Raw genomic sequence first — 18,206 nt, 5'->3', positions numbered from 1 at the left:
CCTTTTTTTAATTAACAAGATTGCCAAGGTTGCAGAAAGCCAGCCTAAAACAGGAGTCATCATATCATATCCCAAAGGACTATAAAAAGTAGGGTTTAAACCCACCTGATACCATACGATTCGTCTATACTAAAAACTTTTTCCAATTGCCTAGCCAGATCTAACCCAGATCAAGAGTGATATCTAATACTGCTGCTTTTAGAAAAAGCGCAGGGTCGAGCCTCCGTTGCAACGCATTAGATATCATTCCATGCCTGTACACCCCGCAATTACGTCAAATGACGCGCACTTTCGTTACATTAAGCAGGTAGTGGCTCGGGACTTTTTTTTTGTTACTGAAATGACTGTTGGCGCAAGTCAACAGTCGGGGGCCATGCTGCCCTTAGGAATTTCCCTGACCGTTAGGTTTAGGGAGATAATACACATGTATCGGTATATAATTTTATGTATCGGTGTATGTGTGATGCATAGACCACATAATATTTCAAAATTCTGTCCAGTACAAAAAAGCTGATCCCAAGTACATTAAATATAACTTAAAGCCGTGCCTTAGGGCACTCTACTTCATAATCGATCTGAAGATTATTGTCCGCTAAGATTATCCAAACGTTAGAGGATCCGGAACCGTGACATTGTATTATGATGTCATGTAATTCCAATTTTGACATGGACATACATTAGTTTCTAGAAACTGCAGGCAAAGCCTATATCCAAGCATTAGGATTTCGTAGACGAATGAAGGAAACGGATCTGTACGTAATCGTTAACCTATAGGGCAAAAGGAAGCTAACTGCGCAATGATAATAGTAAGATTGAAGTCTACACCTAAAATCCATGATGTTTGATTTACTTCAATCCGTCTGATAGCGTTTTTTTGATCTACGTGGCTACTAACTTAGCCATCCGACTAGCCAATGATAAAATTCACTGCCCCGCCTACGTTATAGAAATGCAAATAGAAATTTTATCAAGAAAAGAAACGCATTATAATTTTTCAGTACTTCACGTTCAGAATTATATCCATTAAGCGAGCCTTATACTTCATAGTAGCCAAACAAAAGTCGAGCCATGTCATACAATGGAATTGGTCTTAAAACGGCTAAAGGTTCATCAACTTCCGGGTACGTAGTAAAGTCGCTGGCTGACAACAATGAAAAGAGAGATGCGAAAAATTATCAATCGAGGCAATACAGGAACACTAAGGAACAAACGAGTGTCGGCACTAAGGTGACCAACGTGCGCAATGTTGATAACAGTATATCGCAAAGAAATAGCAAGCGAGAAGTGGAAGTAAAAGTCAGTGAGTTGCGAGACCGACTAGAAGACGAAGGAAATGACGACGAAGATGTCATTGACGTCAAATGCAATGAGCTACGTAGTAAGCTTTTATCACAAATGAACGAAAGTCAGCAGATATCAAACGCCTACATTCCTCGAAGTCAACGCGATAGCAAGTAGCTTTAATAATAATTTCATGCCGTCTATTTTTTTTTATTTAAAATAAAAAATTATATTTTTGGTATAGTATCCCTTCCCATTAAAGTGTGGCTATTTGTTGTGTAAACATAGTCTAACAGTTACTATTTTTCTCTTCTATCCGCGGACGTTATCTAACCCAGACCTCGATGTTCAGGTCTATCAGATGCTTTTCCCTTTCAAATGTCCCGCGGTTGTGATAATAGATGAACTTATTTTGTAACGAGTCACTCCTTATTAAGTAGAATTTCATATTCGACTTGTATCTTGGATAGCAAACGTTTCTCTTAATGAAGTCTATATTAATCTGGGATTCATTGCAAGGAACGGTTTCCAAGCGAAGCAACTTCCCTTTGTGATCTCTGATAAGTTTAATAAACTGAAGGGTATCATCCGTCTGAAACTGTATCTTTAGTTGGTCGTATATTGTAGGTTCTTTTAAGTCAATGATTTTTTGGAGGCATGAAACGTTAGGTCTCTTCACGATTGGTGCAGAAGGCCCCCTTAGTAGTTGTAAGCACTCTGTCCTTACAAGATCGAGAATCAGGTCTTCTTTGCAATCATAAATCGTAAACATACCAACTAACTTCTGTGTGATGGGCCTGCCCTGAGGCCTCCTCGCCACAGAGCTGGGGCTAGGGGTGTTGGATCTTGGCGATGCGAAAGCGGTAGGAATGTTAGGTGCCGGCACCGCCTCGCTCTTCACCGGAGCGCCAAGCATCTTCTTGGTCCGCTGTTCTACCTGCTCCTTCTTGGGTGCGGCAGTGGATGAATCGTGGTTTAGTAGCTCGGGTATAGAAATACGCTTGTATTGCGCAGAATAAATAAGCTCTGTCTTTGGAGCATGGGCCCGATGACGCATCGCGACACTTGAAGCTGTATCACTTGCTGCTGCGGTAGAAGATGTATTACGGACAGTTGAGGCAGCGACTGCTACAACACACATTTTAGCCTATATTATATTTACCCAGCTATGCTCCACGAATGTGTCTCCGTTGTGCACCTGCAACGCCCCCGCCCTTATATATGTTGGATGTATTATTGGTAGAAAGAAAGAAAGAAAGTAAGCACAATCTCACAATGTAGAAACAGGTAAATGCAGCTCAGTCGCTGCCGTTGAGCAACACTGAGCTGTTTAATTGTTACCAGAAATGAAACGGAATCTACTGCTGATGACGTGCTGCAACAATTGTGTCTAAAATAAACTTTTCCTAACCGGCAGCCTGAACTATCTGGACCAGTACTATATGGTAATAATGACCTATCATAGAGGAGATTCCTCCCTCTCAGGCAAACAGTCGCGTACACAGAGGAATCATGTATCTTTTGGTACATTCGTGAAGTTTCCTATCAACTAGCATAAGATTTGGGAACCTTCTATTGTCTAGTATTCAAAGAAAGCTACGCGCATATATGTTTACACGCCAAAAATGCAGCGAATGAATAATAGCGTTTTTTTAACCCCCTCATCGCAGCGGGGACCTTCTGTGTATCAAAACTTTAAAATCGGCTACTATTGTCTAACTACTATATCTATGTAGGCACGCGTATAAGGAATCGGGATGTGCAATAAGTAATTCAGACCAGCCGAAAAACGGAAATAGAAACCACGATAGGAACAGACCAAAATATTTGCGATTAAACTATCGTAGGTTTATAGACGAATAGTTTAATTATGGGTTAGGTCAAAGGTGGGGTGCCATATGTTTTCGCAAAGGCTGTTGATAAGTGTAATAGCCATTATAATGAAATTTCTTTATGTACAGAAATGTACTGGTTTTTTTATTTATTTAGCTCTACGCTGCCAAGAATTAAGCGATATGGGAATGCAGACACAATATTAATCATGACTAAAGCGAAGGTATTGTGAATTCTGGAGCAAATTACTGATATAGGATTTCATCTGCCTTGCTAAAAGAGGTTCTTCTCTTCCTAAGGTATCATTAGTGGTCTTATTCTAATTTCTAAAGAATTACGAACATTGTTAACCTATAATGTAGAGATAGCAGAAATGATAAGCCCCTTGGAGCTACGCACGGCGAACTTACTAAAGAAGCCTATATATGCCTTTCGGGGTAAGGGACTTGGAGAATAACATTTCGGTAGAGCATTAAAATACTGAAAATCCCCACGTAAAGCGACCTGCAGTAGCAATGCGATCGTACGCTACTTGCAAGTAGATTGATTGCCTTGTATCAGACCACTTCGGACAATAGTGTTTCTTGGCTCATTTTATTTCGTCCGAACACTGCGTCACTAAGCCGTTGCCTAGTTTTTCCGTCAAAGGAATCTCGGCTATATAGAAGTGATAGGGACTGCTACGGTCTGTATGGCTGATTATTCCGCATATGGCGAGATTTTTAGGTGGGGACGTGCCGCTACAGAAAAAATTTATACCGCGGCAAAAATATGCCCTGTACCAGAATTGAACTAGTGACCTTCGCATTACAAGTGCGACGCTCTACCACTAAGCTAACAGGGCAAGCTGTTGTATAACTTTTATGTAGTGAGGTCAAATAGCTCCAACGGGATTTCGGTTACTAAAGTAGTTAAAAACGATGTTAAAATTTGATATTGCCAGTAACAATAGTTGCCGTAGATACCCAGGCTTAAATTTCAGATCACTTACTAACTTTATTCTACGGCTATAAAGTTTGTTTCCGGCTACTATAATTGTAACTTTTGTTAAGAGGACATAATGCATGAAAATCGAGATCATCTATTAATTAAGCTTTTTGAATGCTGCTATTATTATAACATTTATAGTACATAATGCAGTATATTAATCCCGCACGTTCTATAGTAGTGGTCATATTGTCCAGCCGGTTTTTGACTGAATTTCATTTATAATCATCGAATTGCGTAATTTGCTGTTAATTATGTAAGCGTGCTTGACGGTAGGTGATCTTCTTAAAGAAATAATGACCTGCAACCATATTCTTTTTAGCATTACGTCTCGAAGTTGATGCATACACTTTAGGTGATTTAAGCTCCTTTAGGATAAGGTACGGGAAAATAACAAATCAAAAACGAGAGTTATCCTATACTTACCGTGCCAATTATCATTTCAGAATTAGGGTACTATCACTAAATTTCACTGGCTGCATTAAGTGATTTAAGGCAGCATATTCTTCTTCTAGACGGCTAATATCCTGTTCTAGCCCTTTTATTTCCATTTCAAGCTCATTAGCTTCCCGTAGTCTAAGCTGTATAAACTTATTACGAACAATACCATATTGTTTTGTGAAAACATCCTTAAACTTTAAGAATTGGTCGTCAAATGGCTGGAGTTCAGTTATCAACTTTTCCTGTTTCGCTAATAACTTTTCCTTTTTGGTGGATGCCTGCTGAATCTCATGTTTAAGTCGCCCAAGAGTCGCCGAAAAGTTTTGTAAATCCTTATTGTATAAGGCTTCTTGCTTATTATATTCTAGTTTCTTCTGATGAACTATTTCTTTTGATTTCAAATATTCGGCTTTTAATGGCACTTCCTCTGCTGTCAGGTCATATAGTGTTGCTTCCAATTGTGCTACGTGTGCTGCAGCTTGTTGTAATGTATTTTTAAGGTTATCTATTTTAAATGTTGTCTTCTCATCCTGTGAGACATTGGATGCAATTTTTCCCTTAATCTGGTCTATTTCCTGTCGCAATCCGTTAAGTTTCCTTCCCATTTCCTTCTTCGTTTTCTTTAATTTTGACCGTTCCTCGAGAAGTAATTTATTGGTAGTGATTATCGAGTGCTTTAACGTCATTTGAGGCGATAATGAAGCCCTTTCGCACGTTGAGGGAAAACTTAAACTATTCTTGTTGCCTGTAGATTGTGTTCTTATAACTAAGTCCACTATTTTGCAATTTTGAAAAGAGCTGCTTTTAATAAATTGAACTTCGAATAAAGATGAGGGAATAAGACCGCTTACTAATGTATGCAGCCTTCTTGGGTAGTTGTCGTCTTCTGCACAGAATACTTGAGGCCATATTACCCCGTTAACAAGGATGATTAGTTCCCCATTAGTTATATTGTCAATACAAAACGTTATACTTGTAGAGCCGATAGATGTTATGCATACGCTGCAATTTGCAGAACATGTTTTAGGAATAATGTTTAATGTATTGTAATCATTGACATGTGAGGAGCAGACACTACTGTTAAAGTTCACGGTATCTTTCGTTAGGCAAGTTTTCTTAAACCACATTATCTTAAAAGCAGTAAACATGGACCACAATGGAGGCAAAGGGTATTTGTTTTTATCCTTGAAAAGTTTATAGATAAAAGTACCTATATTAGCATCAGTGATAGCCCGTATCAAATCAAACACCGGTTGGTCTTCACCGTAATTCAATGATATATTGTAGTGTTCATTGACGGTATCATTTGTGTCTACCGCATCTAGAGGGAATTGTGAAATGTTCACTTCATCCACGAACGATGTAAGGTAAGAAACTGGGGTTTTGGAACTAGCCGAAGTAAAGTTAGAAGAATATGTTGACGTTTGTTGTATTGGAGAAAGGTCGATCACAGCAGCTGAATGTGCCCCTGAGATTTCATTCGCAGCAATGCCTTTTAAGTTTATCAATTTAGTATTGGCTCCTGTACCCGTAACAGTTGTAGCAATTTCTGCTGCATTACCATAAACCTCCATATCAGTGTTGTAAAACAAATGAATTGGTTTAAAAACAAAACATTTAATGTTCACATAAAATTGAGCAACAATATGGAATGATAGAGCATACTTCAGAAAAGGTACATGACGTATTAAGATTGGAATTGGGTTCAATGCATTAATAAATTTGAGCGGTTTCATGCCCACTGGTAAGTTCTCAGAAAACATAGATGAAATGCTTGTATCATTGGTAGGCATCTCTAATAGTTTCGTACAAATAATATAGAGGATGGAGCATAATACTGCATGCTTTAGTGTGTCTATCTTGTCGTTTATTAGCGTGCTAGCAATGATAGATATTGCAAAGTTCTCAATGGGTATCATAAAATATTGTGTTCGAAGTCCATAAAATATCCAAGCCAACACAATCTCCAATCCTAAATAACGACGGCCAAAACTCCACCCAGGCGGCTTATCATATCCCGCTGAGAATACCTGTTGATTCTTTGATACCAACGCCTTTTTGGAATTCTTACCACTCACAGTTGGCACCTTTTGTTCAGTATTGGCTCTATCAAATATATCAACACCATCTATAATGTATTTTGTTGAGTTAGAAACCGAAAGCCATAAAGAAATGAAATTCTGCGAGGTGGTAGCAAGAATAAATACTATTAGAAGGCACGAAACTGTTAAGATATTGAAAGAGAGGCATACAAGCAACAGCGTTATAGTATCAGCCCACTGATGTTTGTAAAGGTGACTGTGGAGAGACGGACGCTGTTCCTCCATAATAGATACTATTTGCAATCAGTACTAACAAAGATTAGAATCCTTGCGTTTGTGATCTGATAGCACTAAAATATAAGAATGAGACCCTTTTTTTTAATTCAGGTACACGCTGGGTTATATGGCATGTAATTGACAGTTCCAAAAATGTTTTTTAGATGTGTCAACCGTACGAAGTACTCTCGAAGAAAAAAGAACCCCGAAAATTCCGGACAAAACCACGGGAATCGGATAACATATATAGTTACTATCCATTATACAATTGAAGATTAACTCGTTCCGTTTTACCTAAGGTACCGAAATCAATATATACACTGCAAATCGAATGATAAACCATTGTTAATCTCTTTCGCTGAAGCTACACATTAGGTTGAACGGTCAGTACCAGTTAATCTCACAGCAGCCCCATATCTTTGTAACTTTGTTAATAAACTGTCTCCATTTTTTATCAACTGGTGGTATTGTGCGTTCTTATTGTCAGGTCTATTCGTCTCAACAATACCATTGACACGGTCAATGATGCAGTTCAACTGTTTGTTTGGAATGAATTTACTCAAGTCTTTGTCTAGAAACTCAACTGACACACCAAATATGTTAGCCATGGATTTTATAGATAAGGTTTTGTATGATTCCAACAATTGAGCATAAACTTTTCTTCTCATTTCTCTGACAAAGTAATCAGCATGCCTGCTTAGATACTTACATGGGATGAGAACGTTGTCGTAAGTTTCTAATAAGTACGGGAAATAACTGGAATACTCAGAGGTGTATAATGAAATCGTTAATGAAGTAATAGACTGTAAGGCTGGAGTAGTTGACATCAATGACAATAATTCGGGAGAATCGACGACTTTTGCCTTTAGATCAACTCTTTCAAGCGCATACAAACCTGCCACAGACGCATAGGTAGCGATATTCTCATAAGATGTTAATTCAACGCAAGTAAATGTTGCTAATGAGTCGACTAATAAGTTTGCCGCCTGTTTGAAATCTCTAATCGCAAGGCAATGGATACCCTTGTATGTCTTATATCTATTGCGTCTCTCCCAATCACCTCCTTTTTCAATCATAGCGTTTATTTGAGCTAATTTTTCTTTCACAAACATCTGGTCATCGTAGAAGAACCCTAATCTTGTTATAGTGAGCATAATATCAATCTTAGCGCCCATTGATACAGCTTTGTTCATTGCTTCCGTTAAGGTTTCTTCTGCATTGGTACGATCACCGATCTGAGCATAATACTCACCTAGCTTAATCCAGCACTGTGCCTTTTCTAATTCTCCTTCGTCCTTCTCCTCTATCTCCTGTAAATGCTCCTTCAATTCAGTAATATCTTGCGTATTCAAGTCCGTTAAAGAGTCGTATAATTGTTGGTCCCACTTCAGCATGCCATTAGGAAGATATTCCTCACATAAATACTTATAGTATGGCGCCATCTTTTCCTCTTTAATCTTTTCCATTACAAATTTTAATGAATCTGCGTGGCGTGCAGATAGTCTTCGTTGTGTAAGTATAAATGCATGTTCAGAAACCTCATAATTTGGAACCTTGTTAACGGTAGGCTCAACGTAATTTCCCTCGTCGTCTGACATCTCAATCTAACCACAATTGTTACCTGGGGATTTGATAGCACTCGAAGTTTAAATTGTAGTTCAGCTGTTTTGCCACCCATTAAAGATTACATGGTTCACCTAAAATCTATAGATAGAATACGTGTATAATGATACATATACCAATAGAGAGAAGAACTTCGCACCTTTAGGAGATGCAAGCGAAACAGCGGTATTTATATAGCCTTCTTGAAAGTTATAGTTATATTTTATATCAAACGTAGTTTCTATGTCTATCTTTGAAGAAATACTGGACAATTAAGGACTGTAAAACGCTGATGCCAACCATGACACCCATAGTTAAAATGGACAACCACACTAGTCTAGATTTAGTGGATGCAACAGTAGACATATTTCTCCATTCTCTTGCCCTCAAGTAGTTTAGCGACTTCGTAATCTTTTTTAGGTTTCTGTCAATTTCTTCGACTGCATTATTAGCCACAATGTCTTCGGGTGGTTGTGCTTCCTCCAATATTTGCTTTTGCAATTCCAAAGTGATCTCGACCCTTTTCAAAGCTGTACCGTATGAATTAGTAAAACAAAAGGAGTATTGGCCTAATCCAAAAGACTTCAATAGAAAATCAGAATACTTTTTTTGTTTCTGTTCTACAATAGCCTTTCCAGATGGGTCCGTAATTTGAAAATCAATTTCAAAGTTTCCACCAGTAAGGACTTGATATGAGATCACTATTGAATCTTTATTGTCAATCATGTCGTAGTAAAGACATTCCTTTGAGAACGGTGGTAGTGTAATAGCAAATGGGGCGTACACATTGGGATTGGCGAACCCCAATGAGGAAAATGCAGATAACAGGGTGACAAAAACTATGAAGCTTGGTAGCATTGTAATTTGCTTTCAAATTGAGCTGAGTTAAACCTCTTCTATGTATTTCAATTAGTAATCTGGTGGTTCAAACAAACAAATGATACTTTAACCTACGCAGATCTAGTTCCTCATTCTGGTTACACTTGTCAAGTTTAATTCAAAGTTTTTTTCATTAAAAAAGTTATAACGTGAGATATAATTAAACTGTAAGAACGATGCGAAGTAGATATTTACCGTAACTATGGGGACTTGATCTATATCACTGAGTTCATTTCCCCTTTTTTAAAAAATATCAGCTGCCATTGGAGTTCTCTTCGTATTATTGCTCTATTGTTGTCGCTAACTGTGTTACTACTGGGGGCTCTCTTATCACTCAATACTACAAGCATTCTTTGTGACATATTCCAATCTCTTCTTGATAAATTTAATAAAAGACCACAACCTAAAGTACCAATTGTCAATCTGGTATTCTCCAATAGATCCCTAATGAAGATTCCGCTGTAGTTCAGCTTGTTACTAAATGGGAAACCTACGCCTTGACAATATTTCTGCACAATGTCTATCCCATAGGGATCACTGTCTGCAAGTACATGAAATGTAATATGTTTTGGAGTAGCTTGTATCAATTGACGTAAGAAAGTGACAGACAGTACATCTGGATACCCTTTTCCCGTTATTAGGATCTTATTATAGCAATATTTCGGATCTTGTGACAATCTATGGAAGACCGCATCTTTTTCTACCACCATTATCATTTCTATGTGCTGCCATTCAGTACAATATATTATGCTGTTTTGAGATAAGTATGGAACTAGATTAGTTCCCAGATAACTTTCATTATCAATTGTAAGTTCCACCGGCGAACAGAATTTACCTTTTTGAGCTGCAACAACACGAAATGCAGACTTTTCTACTCCAAAACAGCCTTCTAGCGTTTTGATCCAATCAGCAACAACTTTCTGATTTCTATACAGTTCCACATTTGCGTAATATAAATCTCTAACGGTTGTGGTTTCATTGGAATTCACTTTAGCCTGTACCGTTTTAAGAATACTTAAAAATACCGCCGCTCTATTAGCTGCCGATGAGCCTGAAAGGCTTCGAGCGGGATATTCGACTCTGGAGTACTTCCCACCAATTTTTTCGATTCTTATCTCAACATAATTATTACTTAGCTGAATTGCATTCTTTGTAAGAGATAATACTGTTCCTATTTCACTAAATATACGATCTTTAGTAATTAAAGGCCCCAACTGTATTCTTCGCACAGAAACGTTTCGTAAAGCGGAATGCAACTGCAACCGGTTGCTATTGTCCACCATGAGGTCATGTAGAGAAGGCTTTAGCATATCTTGCTTGGTTCCTTCGTACTCTAACTATCAGCTTTCTATTTCATTAAGATACGAAGGAAACTTAGTGCTCTTATTTAGCCGCCCATTTCTCCAACCTAAAAAAGTTAACCGATAATCAGGCAAAAAAAGTTAACTCATATACTCATAGAGGTAAATAAGTTTATGTATGAAAATTACTATTACTTACCATATGTCTCATCAAGGTATCGAAGCTTGGATTCAACGCAATCTCTATTTAAATAGCAGCCTTGTAGCCACCTCTTGCCATTAAACGCTGTACGGGCATGTAAGATCTTGCGATTATCAAAAATTACACATGTACCCTCAGGTAACTTAACTCGATATTGGTTTTCGGGAGAATTAATGTAATCCTCGAACAGTGCTAAACCTCTTTGGAAGTCCCTAAACCTAAATCTTTCAGTCAACTTTTGATGTGGTGTAATCACGGATAAATCCTTTGGTTTATCCCAAATACCAAACGTTAAGGGCTTCTGAAAGGGGGGGGAATAGTTCACACACTTCACTAAGTCAGAAAACAGCCCAGTTGAAGCATTGCTCTCGATATAGTCATTTTCCTCTATTAATGGCCTTGATTGGTAGTAACGCTTGTCATCACGGAAATACCCATAGTTTATAGGAACAATTTTTAGTGCATTGTATGCGTCAATATCTGTCTCACAAACATATTTCGCAGCACGAAATGCATTAACGAAATAATTTGCCCCGCTTTCTTTCCCTCCAAATGAATTTTTTATAGCATGTAACAGCTGCCATCCTGGAACATTTTCTAAGTAGAGAAGATCCATGTGCAACGGCAATGGATGGTTTGTGTAGGCAATGTTCTCTGCGGAACTCTTGTTGATGACATCAAAAATTTCTCCATAAAAAGTATGGTATATATTACCGATATGCTCTGCTATTTTTTTAACATACACTGGTCGCCCCGGGACTTGTTCAGGAATATTGTTAACAAAAGTTATTCCATATTTTTGCAAGTTGATCAACGATCTATACAGCCCCTTGCTCGAATTGCTAGATATAAAAGAATCGTAATCAATGTACAGCTGCCTTTCTATCTGTGCCGCCATCAGGTCTCTATCCCAAAGCACTGGGTCATGTTTTGATATGTAGTTTAAAGGGTATAATCCAGAATGTTCGTGTAAAAATTCTAAAGAGTAAGAGAATGAATCGCCATCAGACCAATCAACTTTAACAGCTTTGCCATCGCTCACAATTTCCACCCTGTTGGGAATCATGGAGTGTTTGTTTAATAAAAGAGATCCTGTAGTAAATAATTTTTGACCAGAGCCCGGATCGACTGACATTAGAGACTTTGAAGCGTCCCTTAAAAATAAGTTGCTGAAGGCCACCGTAACTGGCTCACTCTGTCCCTCCTCTAATTTATATGTAACAGTTGTAGTATAGTTGTCATAAATTGTGTTTAAAACACCTTTCTTGAAGGACCTTTCTTTTGTAATAAAACGTCCATCTCCTTCCCGTGTGATACTTTCAGTAGTAACCGTCCTAATTTGTTGACCGACAAATCGTAGACTTCTTAAACACGTTCGTACAGCTGAATAACGGAAATTTCCATACATCTATGAGATTCTTTGAATTGCAGTTTTTGCGCCATTAAGTGATCGTTTGGTTATCATATTTTATATCCCAAGAACTACTCCTCACCGATGACATCTGGGATATCCGGAAACGAATAGATTAAAAGAAAAGAAAAGCTTAAATCTTTGAGACATTACCCTAATTTCATCATACTAAACTTGCCTAAAGCAAAGCAAACGAATGCTTTCAATTAACAACCACCAGTTTATAGCATTATGTGGGGAAAGTGCACAATTAATATGGGATAATCATCGCGGTTTAACTACTTATTCCGAATACCTCTACGTTAATTGTGATATTCTAAAGGTGTTACGATGCTAATGAGACATGAAATTGAGACATGTACTAGTCTTTAGAAGCGTTGTAAATCTGGTCCAGACCTTTTAGTACGTACAGCATATGTAAACGCAGCTGTTAAAGCTGAACTCTTTAAGTGCAACAATGGGACCTTAAAATCATACTTAGGTCATCTTAGATATTAAGATAGAAATGCTGATCTCCTCCAAGAGACATCAGTAGGTGTAAAAATGAACGATGCAATTTATAGATCAAAAATCCGATTTGTTTCGGATAGAATCCCGTTAGCAGTCTTGATATGGTACTTACAAAATTCGAGTTTTCTCATCCATGTTAAACTTTAAATCAATAGTCTACTTAACTCCGTTCACTTTAAAATTTCCATGCACTCTTGTCTTTTAAACTTAAAATAGTAATTCACGGTTAAAAAATCTAAAAGCTAAAATTTAAATCTTAAATTTAGTACCTCTAGTACTTCAGCCGCTCTGTAAGAGCAAGATAGATTGTACGTTTGAAATATGGGGAAAATGCCTTTATTCCACTTAAAGCGATAATATAGTCTCTGTCGCTTAAAAGTTATTTATTATCTGGTTGCTTGCAGCATAATGTCAGTTAATTCATTGTAGCTTCTATTGTCGCAAAAACCTACAATTCGTAGCATAGTCAGTTTATGTCTTATTACACTGTTAATAATTTGGGTATGACTAGTTGACTGCCAAGGAAAATGTAAACTTCACTTCTGTAGTCTACAGAGCAACCTTTATTGAGCAAGACAAAAGTAATAAGTTTGTAGGTAGGTCCTCTAAAATGGATACGAAGTTTCGTGTATTAAAAGAGAGATGCTGAAATGAAGATATTATCACAATGATATATAAAATAACGTAAATATAACGATAGTAGATGACTGTGAATTGAGTGCTTAAATTTCAAAGCCATTCTCAATGTACTTTATAGTGTAGGGCAATCTGTGTAATGCGGTACTGCATATTGGAAAGGTAATAAAACCAAATTTTAACGATGTATGATAAACAATAACTTTAAGTTAAGCGTCCGTGGGTAGCATTTCTTGCATTTCTATCAGTGATGTGCATACCCTTTTTTTACTGGGAAAGTAATATTTGTAGTAGACGTACAAAAACGCAATGTACATGTCTAAACTCATTTGAAATAATGCGAAGAATACAAACATTGAAGAAATGTTACTAGCACCAAAAACCAAATAAGTTATCTTCAGTATATCACCACACAACCAACTAACTAGAAGTATCAATTTAAAGCCTTGAACACTTTGCAATTTGTGCAATATAGAAATTTGGGGCAACGGAAGTAGAGATTCAATAAGTAACCCTAAAGATCCAATAATCGACCCCATCCATATTGTAAGACTTTCCCATCCCAGTACTTTGGAAATCACGTAAGTGCCAGCAAATTGACAAACAAAAAACCATAATAGGAACTTCCAAAATCTTTTTGTATCATCCCATTGCCAAAAACCACCAACCCTTTGGTAACTAGCGTCAAAAAATTTTAAAAACCTGTAAACTACCACCAATAATGCTTTCTCACTAAAACCCAATAGAGTGTTAAAGTCCGCCGTCTTGATAAAACCTTTCCAACTAGAACCATACATGCTAACTGGAAAATACTCGTGCCAAGTATCTTTTAATAGGTCCGAAAATGGTTCTATCGGCTTTAAACTCTCAAACTTGTATTCTTCGGGTCTATAGTACAAGCTGGTGTACAATAATATTGTTTGTATGAAAATCATACACAAAGATTGTGTCAGTAAGGCTTTTTCATATGGGCTAATCAAGTAGTAAGATACTCTTAAAATGCTTGCTATTAGCATCGTAGCGCAGATATCGATAGAAAATCCTAATGCCGTCCTTGAACGGGATATACTCCATACTGTAGTCCCATAAGATAGTAGCGGTGTAAAACTAATAATATTATTGGCGACGAAGCTCAGGGTCAACCATTGCGGTATATAAAACTGATCAATTTTCGGCAGATAGGAGCCATATGACGGTGCCTCTACAGCTGCTTCAGCAGCCTGGCCAAGTATAGCATGTCCAGTTACTCCTAAACTCATTTGAGTAGTGATATGTTTTATGCTAGGCCTATGTTAAGTACCAGATAACACACTAGTAATATGAAATTCGTTCAGGGTTTATAGTCGGATGCTATCAGAGATGTTTTTAGTCAGTAGTAGTTGCCTTTGTTGAAGTTTATATCCGTCGTGTCTTCAGAACTATATTTCCGTCCCGAACTCTGAACTTAAAATAAAGCTACGATGCACGGATGTACAATTGTAGAGCGGTCAAAATCCGCCAATAAACGATTATTGTGATACTTCTCATAGATTAAGTTATTATTAGGACAGCCATACCAGGTTACTAGCCATTGTACTATTTTAACATATTGTAAAATGTCTTCGCCATTACTTTCTCTGACTTTACACAAAATTGCGTGATTCCAATACAAGAGCAGCAGAACGAGGGGGTAAAAAAATATGTTTGTTCACTACTAAACTGGAAACTAAACATTGATGCTTGAAAGGTAATCCTTTAATATAGGGTTGTTATCAGCCTCTGGTTTATATAGTGCTTGCCATTTTGGCTCATCTTTGAACAGTCTTAACGCCTTAATAAAGTTTGCCTCTGTTACCACGAACCTATGGTACAAACCTGCAGGTATAACTATCAAATCATGCTCAACTAGTAGTATGCGAATCCACTCATTTGTTATGGGGTCTCTCACATCAAAGTAACCACTTCCTTCCAATACATAACGGATTTCTTCATCTTCGTGAAGGTGCTCAGCATAGAACATTTTGAGTTTATCTAAGTAGCTAGCAGAAGTGGGGAAAACATCTGGTTTTATCAGGACAACGTCCCGGTTTGAGTAGTTACGTTCTCTTGCTAAGTCATCAACTTCTTTTTCTGTTTTACAGTATCTGTATATTACACCTATCTTTTCTAGATGTTCAATAGTGACAGCTTTCCCACTATTATGGAGCTTCCTAAAGTCTTGCGAAGTGTCATTATCGTGCAAATAAGCTTGAACCATATTTCACCAGGTCTAATTGGATAGCATATGCACTTTTGATAAGAATTTCATGTGAAATTTATATCCAATATTATATACATTAAATTTTCCGGTAAAACGAAAGCCACCACATAATTAAGATCTAAAGACAAGAGATTTGTAAAGAACAAAGTCAAAGGCTATCTTACTGTTCTCTATATAGCCTGCTTTCCTATAATTTTAGGTTCTATAGAGTTATCGATTTATATCGAACAAGTTTCCCAAACCAAAAAAATTAGCGTCGCCTGGTTTCGATCCAGGGACATCAGGGTTATGAGCCCTGCGCGCTTCCACTGCGCCACGACGCTTTAAATTAACTTAAGGTAAGCTAATTTTAAATTACAATATAACGTTATTAACAGATCTGCCTCTGTCGTTGAATCAGATAATCAATCAGAAGTAGCCCTGGCTTGAAGTAAGAAACGTTGTATAGGGCTGCTAAGGAGCTGTGGAATAACTTAAGGTTTGAATTTGAAGGTTACATGACCGTTGTAATATACTAAGTAATGTATTATTGGCTATCTATACCGTGAAACCCGGGCGGGGAAGAAGTCATTATTTCAGAACCGGTCATAAGTGCAACTAGGATCCAAATGACAGAAATTAAATAAAGAGACCCAATTGCTAGTTTTAATATGACCCGAAAGTTCAGTGGCAGGGGGAGGCCATTGACTAGATTAGATCTATATAATGGTAAACCGATCAATCATTGAGATAATTAACTCTTACGTGATCAAGGAACTACACGTTTACCGTGACAATGACTACCTAACTTTGACAGTCTCACTAGTAAATTTTAATGATACGACGTAGAAGTTATTATGATTCATGTAAACCTAAGACTAGTCAATCTTTAACACATGTCGAATAACTACTGGGAGAGTCCCATTGTTGCCGGAATTGCAGTATCTTTCATTTAATAGTACTTGATTACTGAATTCAAATTATACTTAATTCCAAGCGTAGAACTGGGAACACGCATTGAACCTCTAAGATTTCAAAGAGAGCCTAATGTCTATATTCGGAGTAAAAATATCCATATGGTGGTTTTCTGTTTAAATTTTCTCGTGCTGTAATTAAGTCGCGTTTGCTTTTTACACTCTTTACTAAACCTTATTTCATGCATTCCGGAATACTTAAAATGTAATATCAATATTCAAACGTCTGCAAGGTAAAATACATGCGAAGTTGTCGTGGAATACCTGACTGATCACATGTACGTTAGGTACTCAATGATAGATTAGTGTACTATGTATATAGATCTAACCTTAGTCAATGACCACTTGTCTTTCCTTGGACTCCTAGGCATATTCTCATATCTACCTATGGCGTCTTTATATACGTTAGACTTAACTAGTCCATCTTCATTTCTTCGACGGTTCTCGAGTCAGTTTTAGCAACTACTCCTACTCTTTTCCAAATAGATCTGATCCGACGTTTCTTTCTTGCTGCTGCCTCCAAGGGGTGTCTATTTGAATCTACGACAGAAGTTGTCGTGGACTATCTAACCGATCACGTGCTAACTTGAAGTTCCTTGATCACGTGAGTATTAAATATTCAATGATAGATTAGTTTACTATGTATATAGGTCTAATCTGAGTCAATGACCACTTATCCTTTCTTGGATTCCTAGTCGTATTCTAATATCTACTATGGTCTTTATATACATTAGGGTCCTTTCGTCCTAGCTTCATTCTTGTACTCAAACTTGATCCTGGATAGGCACTCTACGGCTAGAGTTCTACTCCGAATGGATACTCTACTTCTTTAGAGTAGCTAATCCTTCTCACTACTACTCTTACTCCTCCATACAGATCTGATTCGTCGTTTCTTTCTGGCGGCTACTTCTTCGAGATGCCTATTTGAATCTACGACAGAAGTGCTATAAAACATTAAACTTAAATATAAATTAAATACCTCGAATTATATCAACAAGCTTCTATGGCCAAGTTGGTAAGGCGCCACACTAGTAATGTGGAGATCATCAGTTCGAATCTGGTTGGAAGCATTAATTTTTAACCTTTTAAGTCTCCAAAATTTTAGAGTTATTTTCGACTACAAAGTTGTTTTTGTTCTAGATATCTGTGCTCTCCCTATTGAGAATATTCGTCATAGTTAGTGGTAATTTCTGCAGCTACAGCTTCCTGCCGTAATTAACAGCTTTTATCGAATACTCAGCACCATCTGGGTTATATAAAACGTTGATAGGATAGTCAGCTATTATGAGAGGAGAAGATGTGTATAGCATAATTGCTTAATACTAACGGCTAGCATTCATAATACAGTCAAGGGTATAAAGAAGTGATAAATTGTATTTCAAATCAAATAATAAAAGTGTTACTTCAAGATTTAGTTTTTGGAAAAAAACCATCAACTGTGCAGAATACTTTTACATATGCATATTTATTCAACGTTTGCAACATCATCTATGGAAACAGTAAACTACAGGGAAAACATCTCCTAGCTGAACATATCATAAGGATTGGCGCGTGGCTTAAAATAAATCAATGTCTACATAGATTAACGTATTACAAGTCCTTATCCGGACCAA

General features: G+C 37.3%; 9 protein-coding genes and 3 non-coding genes across 12 annotated transcripts, besides 1 other annotated feature; 2 read left to right on the top strand and 10 right to left on the bottom strand.

Annotated features, from left to right (window-relative positions):
• Positions 1-266: 266 nt before the first annotated feature.
• Positions 267-490: a sequence feature (Syntenic conserved sequence found in Ashbya gossypii, Eremothecium cymbalariae, Eremothecium coryli).
• A 578-nt stretch (positions 491-1,068) lies between these two features.
• On the top strand, positions 1,069-1,458 carry CWC21 (U2-type spliceosomal complex subunit CWC21; the record flags this gene model as incomplete). The annotated part of the gene is made up of 1 exon (XM_018132276.1): positions 1,069-1,458. The coding sequence occupies one exon, from the start codon at positions 1,069-1,071 to the stop codon at positions 1,456-1,458; it is 390 nt and encodes a 129-aa protein (XP_017987765.1).
• Positions 1,459-1,606: 148 nt separating this feature from the next.
• AW171_hschr42683 (HDR025Wp) lies at positions 1,607-2,422 on the bottom strand (the record flags this gene model as incomplete). The annotated part of the gene is made up of 1 exon (XM_018132275.1): positions 1,607-2,422. The coding sequence occupies one exon, from the start codon at positions 2,420-2,422 to the stop codon at positions 1,607-1,609; it is 816 nt and encodes a 271-aa protein (XP_017987764.1).
• A 1,464-nt stretch (positions 2,423-3,886) lies between these two features.
• Positions 3,887-3,958, bottom strand: AW171_hschr42682. The gene has a single exon. It is a non-coding gene; the product is annotated as a tRNA-Thr (tRNA).
• A 580-nt stretch (positions 3,959-4,538) lies between these two features.
• On the bottom strand, positions 4,539-6,869 carry NNF2 (Nnf2p; the record flags this gene model as incomplete). Its single annotated transcript, XM_018132274.1, has 1 exon — positions 4,539-6,869. One exon carries the CDS (start codon positions 6,867-6,869, stop codon positions 4,539-4,541), a length of 2,331 nt encoding a protein of 776 aa, XP_017987763.1.
• A 362-nt stretch (positions 6,870-7,231) lies between these two features.
• Positions 7,232-8,458, bottom strand: RPN7 (proteasome regulatory particle lid subunit RPN7; the record flags this gene model as incomplete). Its single annotated transcript, XM_018132273.1, has 1 exon — positions 7,232-8,458. The coding sequence occupies one exon, from the start codon at positions 8,456-8,458 to the stop codon at positions 7,232-7,234; it is 1,227 nt and encodes a 408-aa protein (XP_017987762.1).
• A 232-nt stretch (positions 8,459-8,690) lies between these two features.
• ERP4 (Erp4p) lies at positions 8,691-9,320 on the bottom strand (the record flags this gene model as incomplete). The annotated part of the gene is made up of 1 exon (XM_018132272.1): positions 8,691-9,320. One exon carries the CDS (start codon positions 9,318-9,320, stop codon positions 8,691-8,693), a length of 630 nt encoding a protein of 209 aa, XP_017987761.1.
• A 236-nt stretch (positions 9,321-9,556) lies between these two features.
• Positions 9,557-10,651, bottom strand: SPO11 (DNA topoisomerase (ATP-hydrolyzing); the record flags this gene model as incomplete). Its single annotated transcript, XM_018132271.1, has 1 exon — positions 9,557-10,651. One exon carries the CDS (start codon positions 10,649-10,651, stop codon positions 9,557-9,559), a length of 1,095 nt encoding a protein of 364 aa, XP_017987760.1.
• Positions 10,652-10,833: 182 nt separating this feature from the next.
• Positions 10,834-12,252, bottom strand: AW171_hschr42677 (HDR020Wp; the record flags this gene model as incomplete). The annotated part of the gene is made up of 1 exon (XM_018132270.1): positions 10,834-12,252. The coding sequence occupies one exon, from the start codon at positions 12,250-12,252 to the stop codon at positions 10,834-10,836; it is 1,419 nt and encodes a 472-aa protein (XP_017987759.1).
• A 1,358-nt stretch (positions 12,253-13,610) lies between these two features.
• ANY1 (Any1p) lies at positions 13,611-14,660 on the bottom strand (the record flags this gene model as incomplete). Its single annotated transcript, XM_018132269.1, has 1 exon — positions 13,611-14,660. The coding sequence occupies one exon, from the start codon at positions 14,658-14,660 to the stop codon at positions 13,611-13,613; it is 1,050 nt and encodes a 349-aa protein (XP_017987758.1).
• A 446-nt stretch (positions 14,661-15,106) lies between these two features.
• Positions 15,107-15,637, bottom strand: ADI1 (acireductone dioxygenase (Ni2+-requiring); the record flags this gene model as incomplete). Its single annotated transcript, XM_018132268.1, has 1 exon — positions 15,107-15,637. One exon carries the CDS (start codon positions 15,635-15,637, stop codon positions 15,107-15,109), a length of 531 nt encoding a protein of 176 aa, XP_017987757.1.
• Positions 15,638-15,891: 254 nt separating this feature from the next.
• AW171_hschr42674 lies at positions 15,892-15,963 on the bottom strand. The gene has a single exon. It is a non-coding gene; the product is annotated as a tRNA-Met (tRNA).
• Positions 15,964-17,590: 1,627 nt separating this feature from the next.
• Positions 17,591-17,663, top strand: AW171_hschr42673. Its single transcript has one exon. It is a non-coding gene; the product is annotated as a tRNA-Thr (tRNA).
• The last annotated feature ends 543 nt before the right edge of the window (positions 17,664-18,206 follow it).

Source organism: Eremothecium sinecaudum, chromosome IV (genome assembly GCF_001548555.1).
Source record: "Eremothecium sinecaudum strain ATCC 58844 chromosome IV, complete sequence".
Taxonomy (NCBI): domain Eukaryota; kingdom Fungi; phylum Ascomycota; class Saccharomycetes; order Saccharomycetales; family Saccharomycetaceae; genus Eremothecium; species Eremothecium sinecaudum.
The sequence above is the reverse complement of the archived record's forward strand: the minus strand, read 5'-3'. Positions and strand labels throughout refer to the sequence as shown.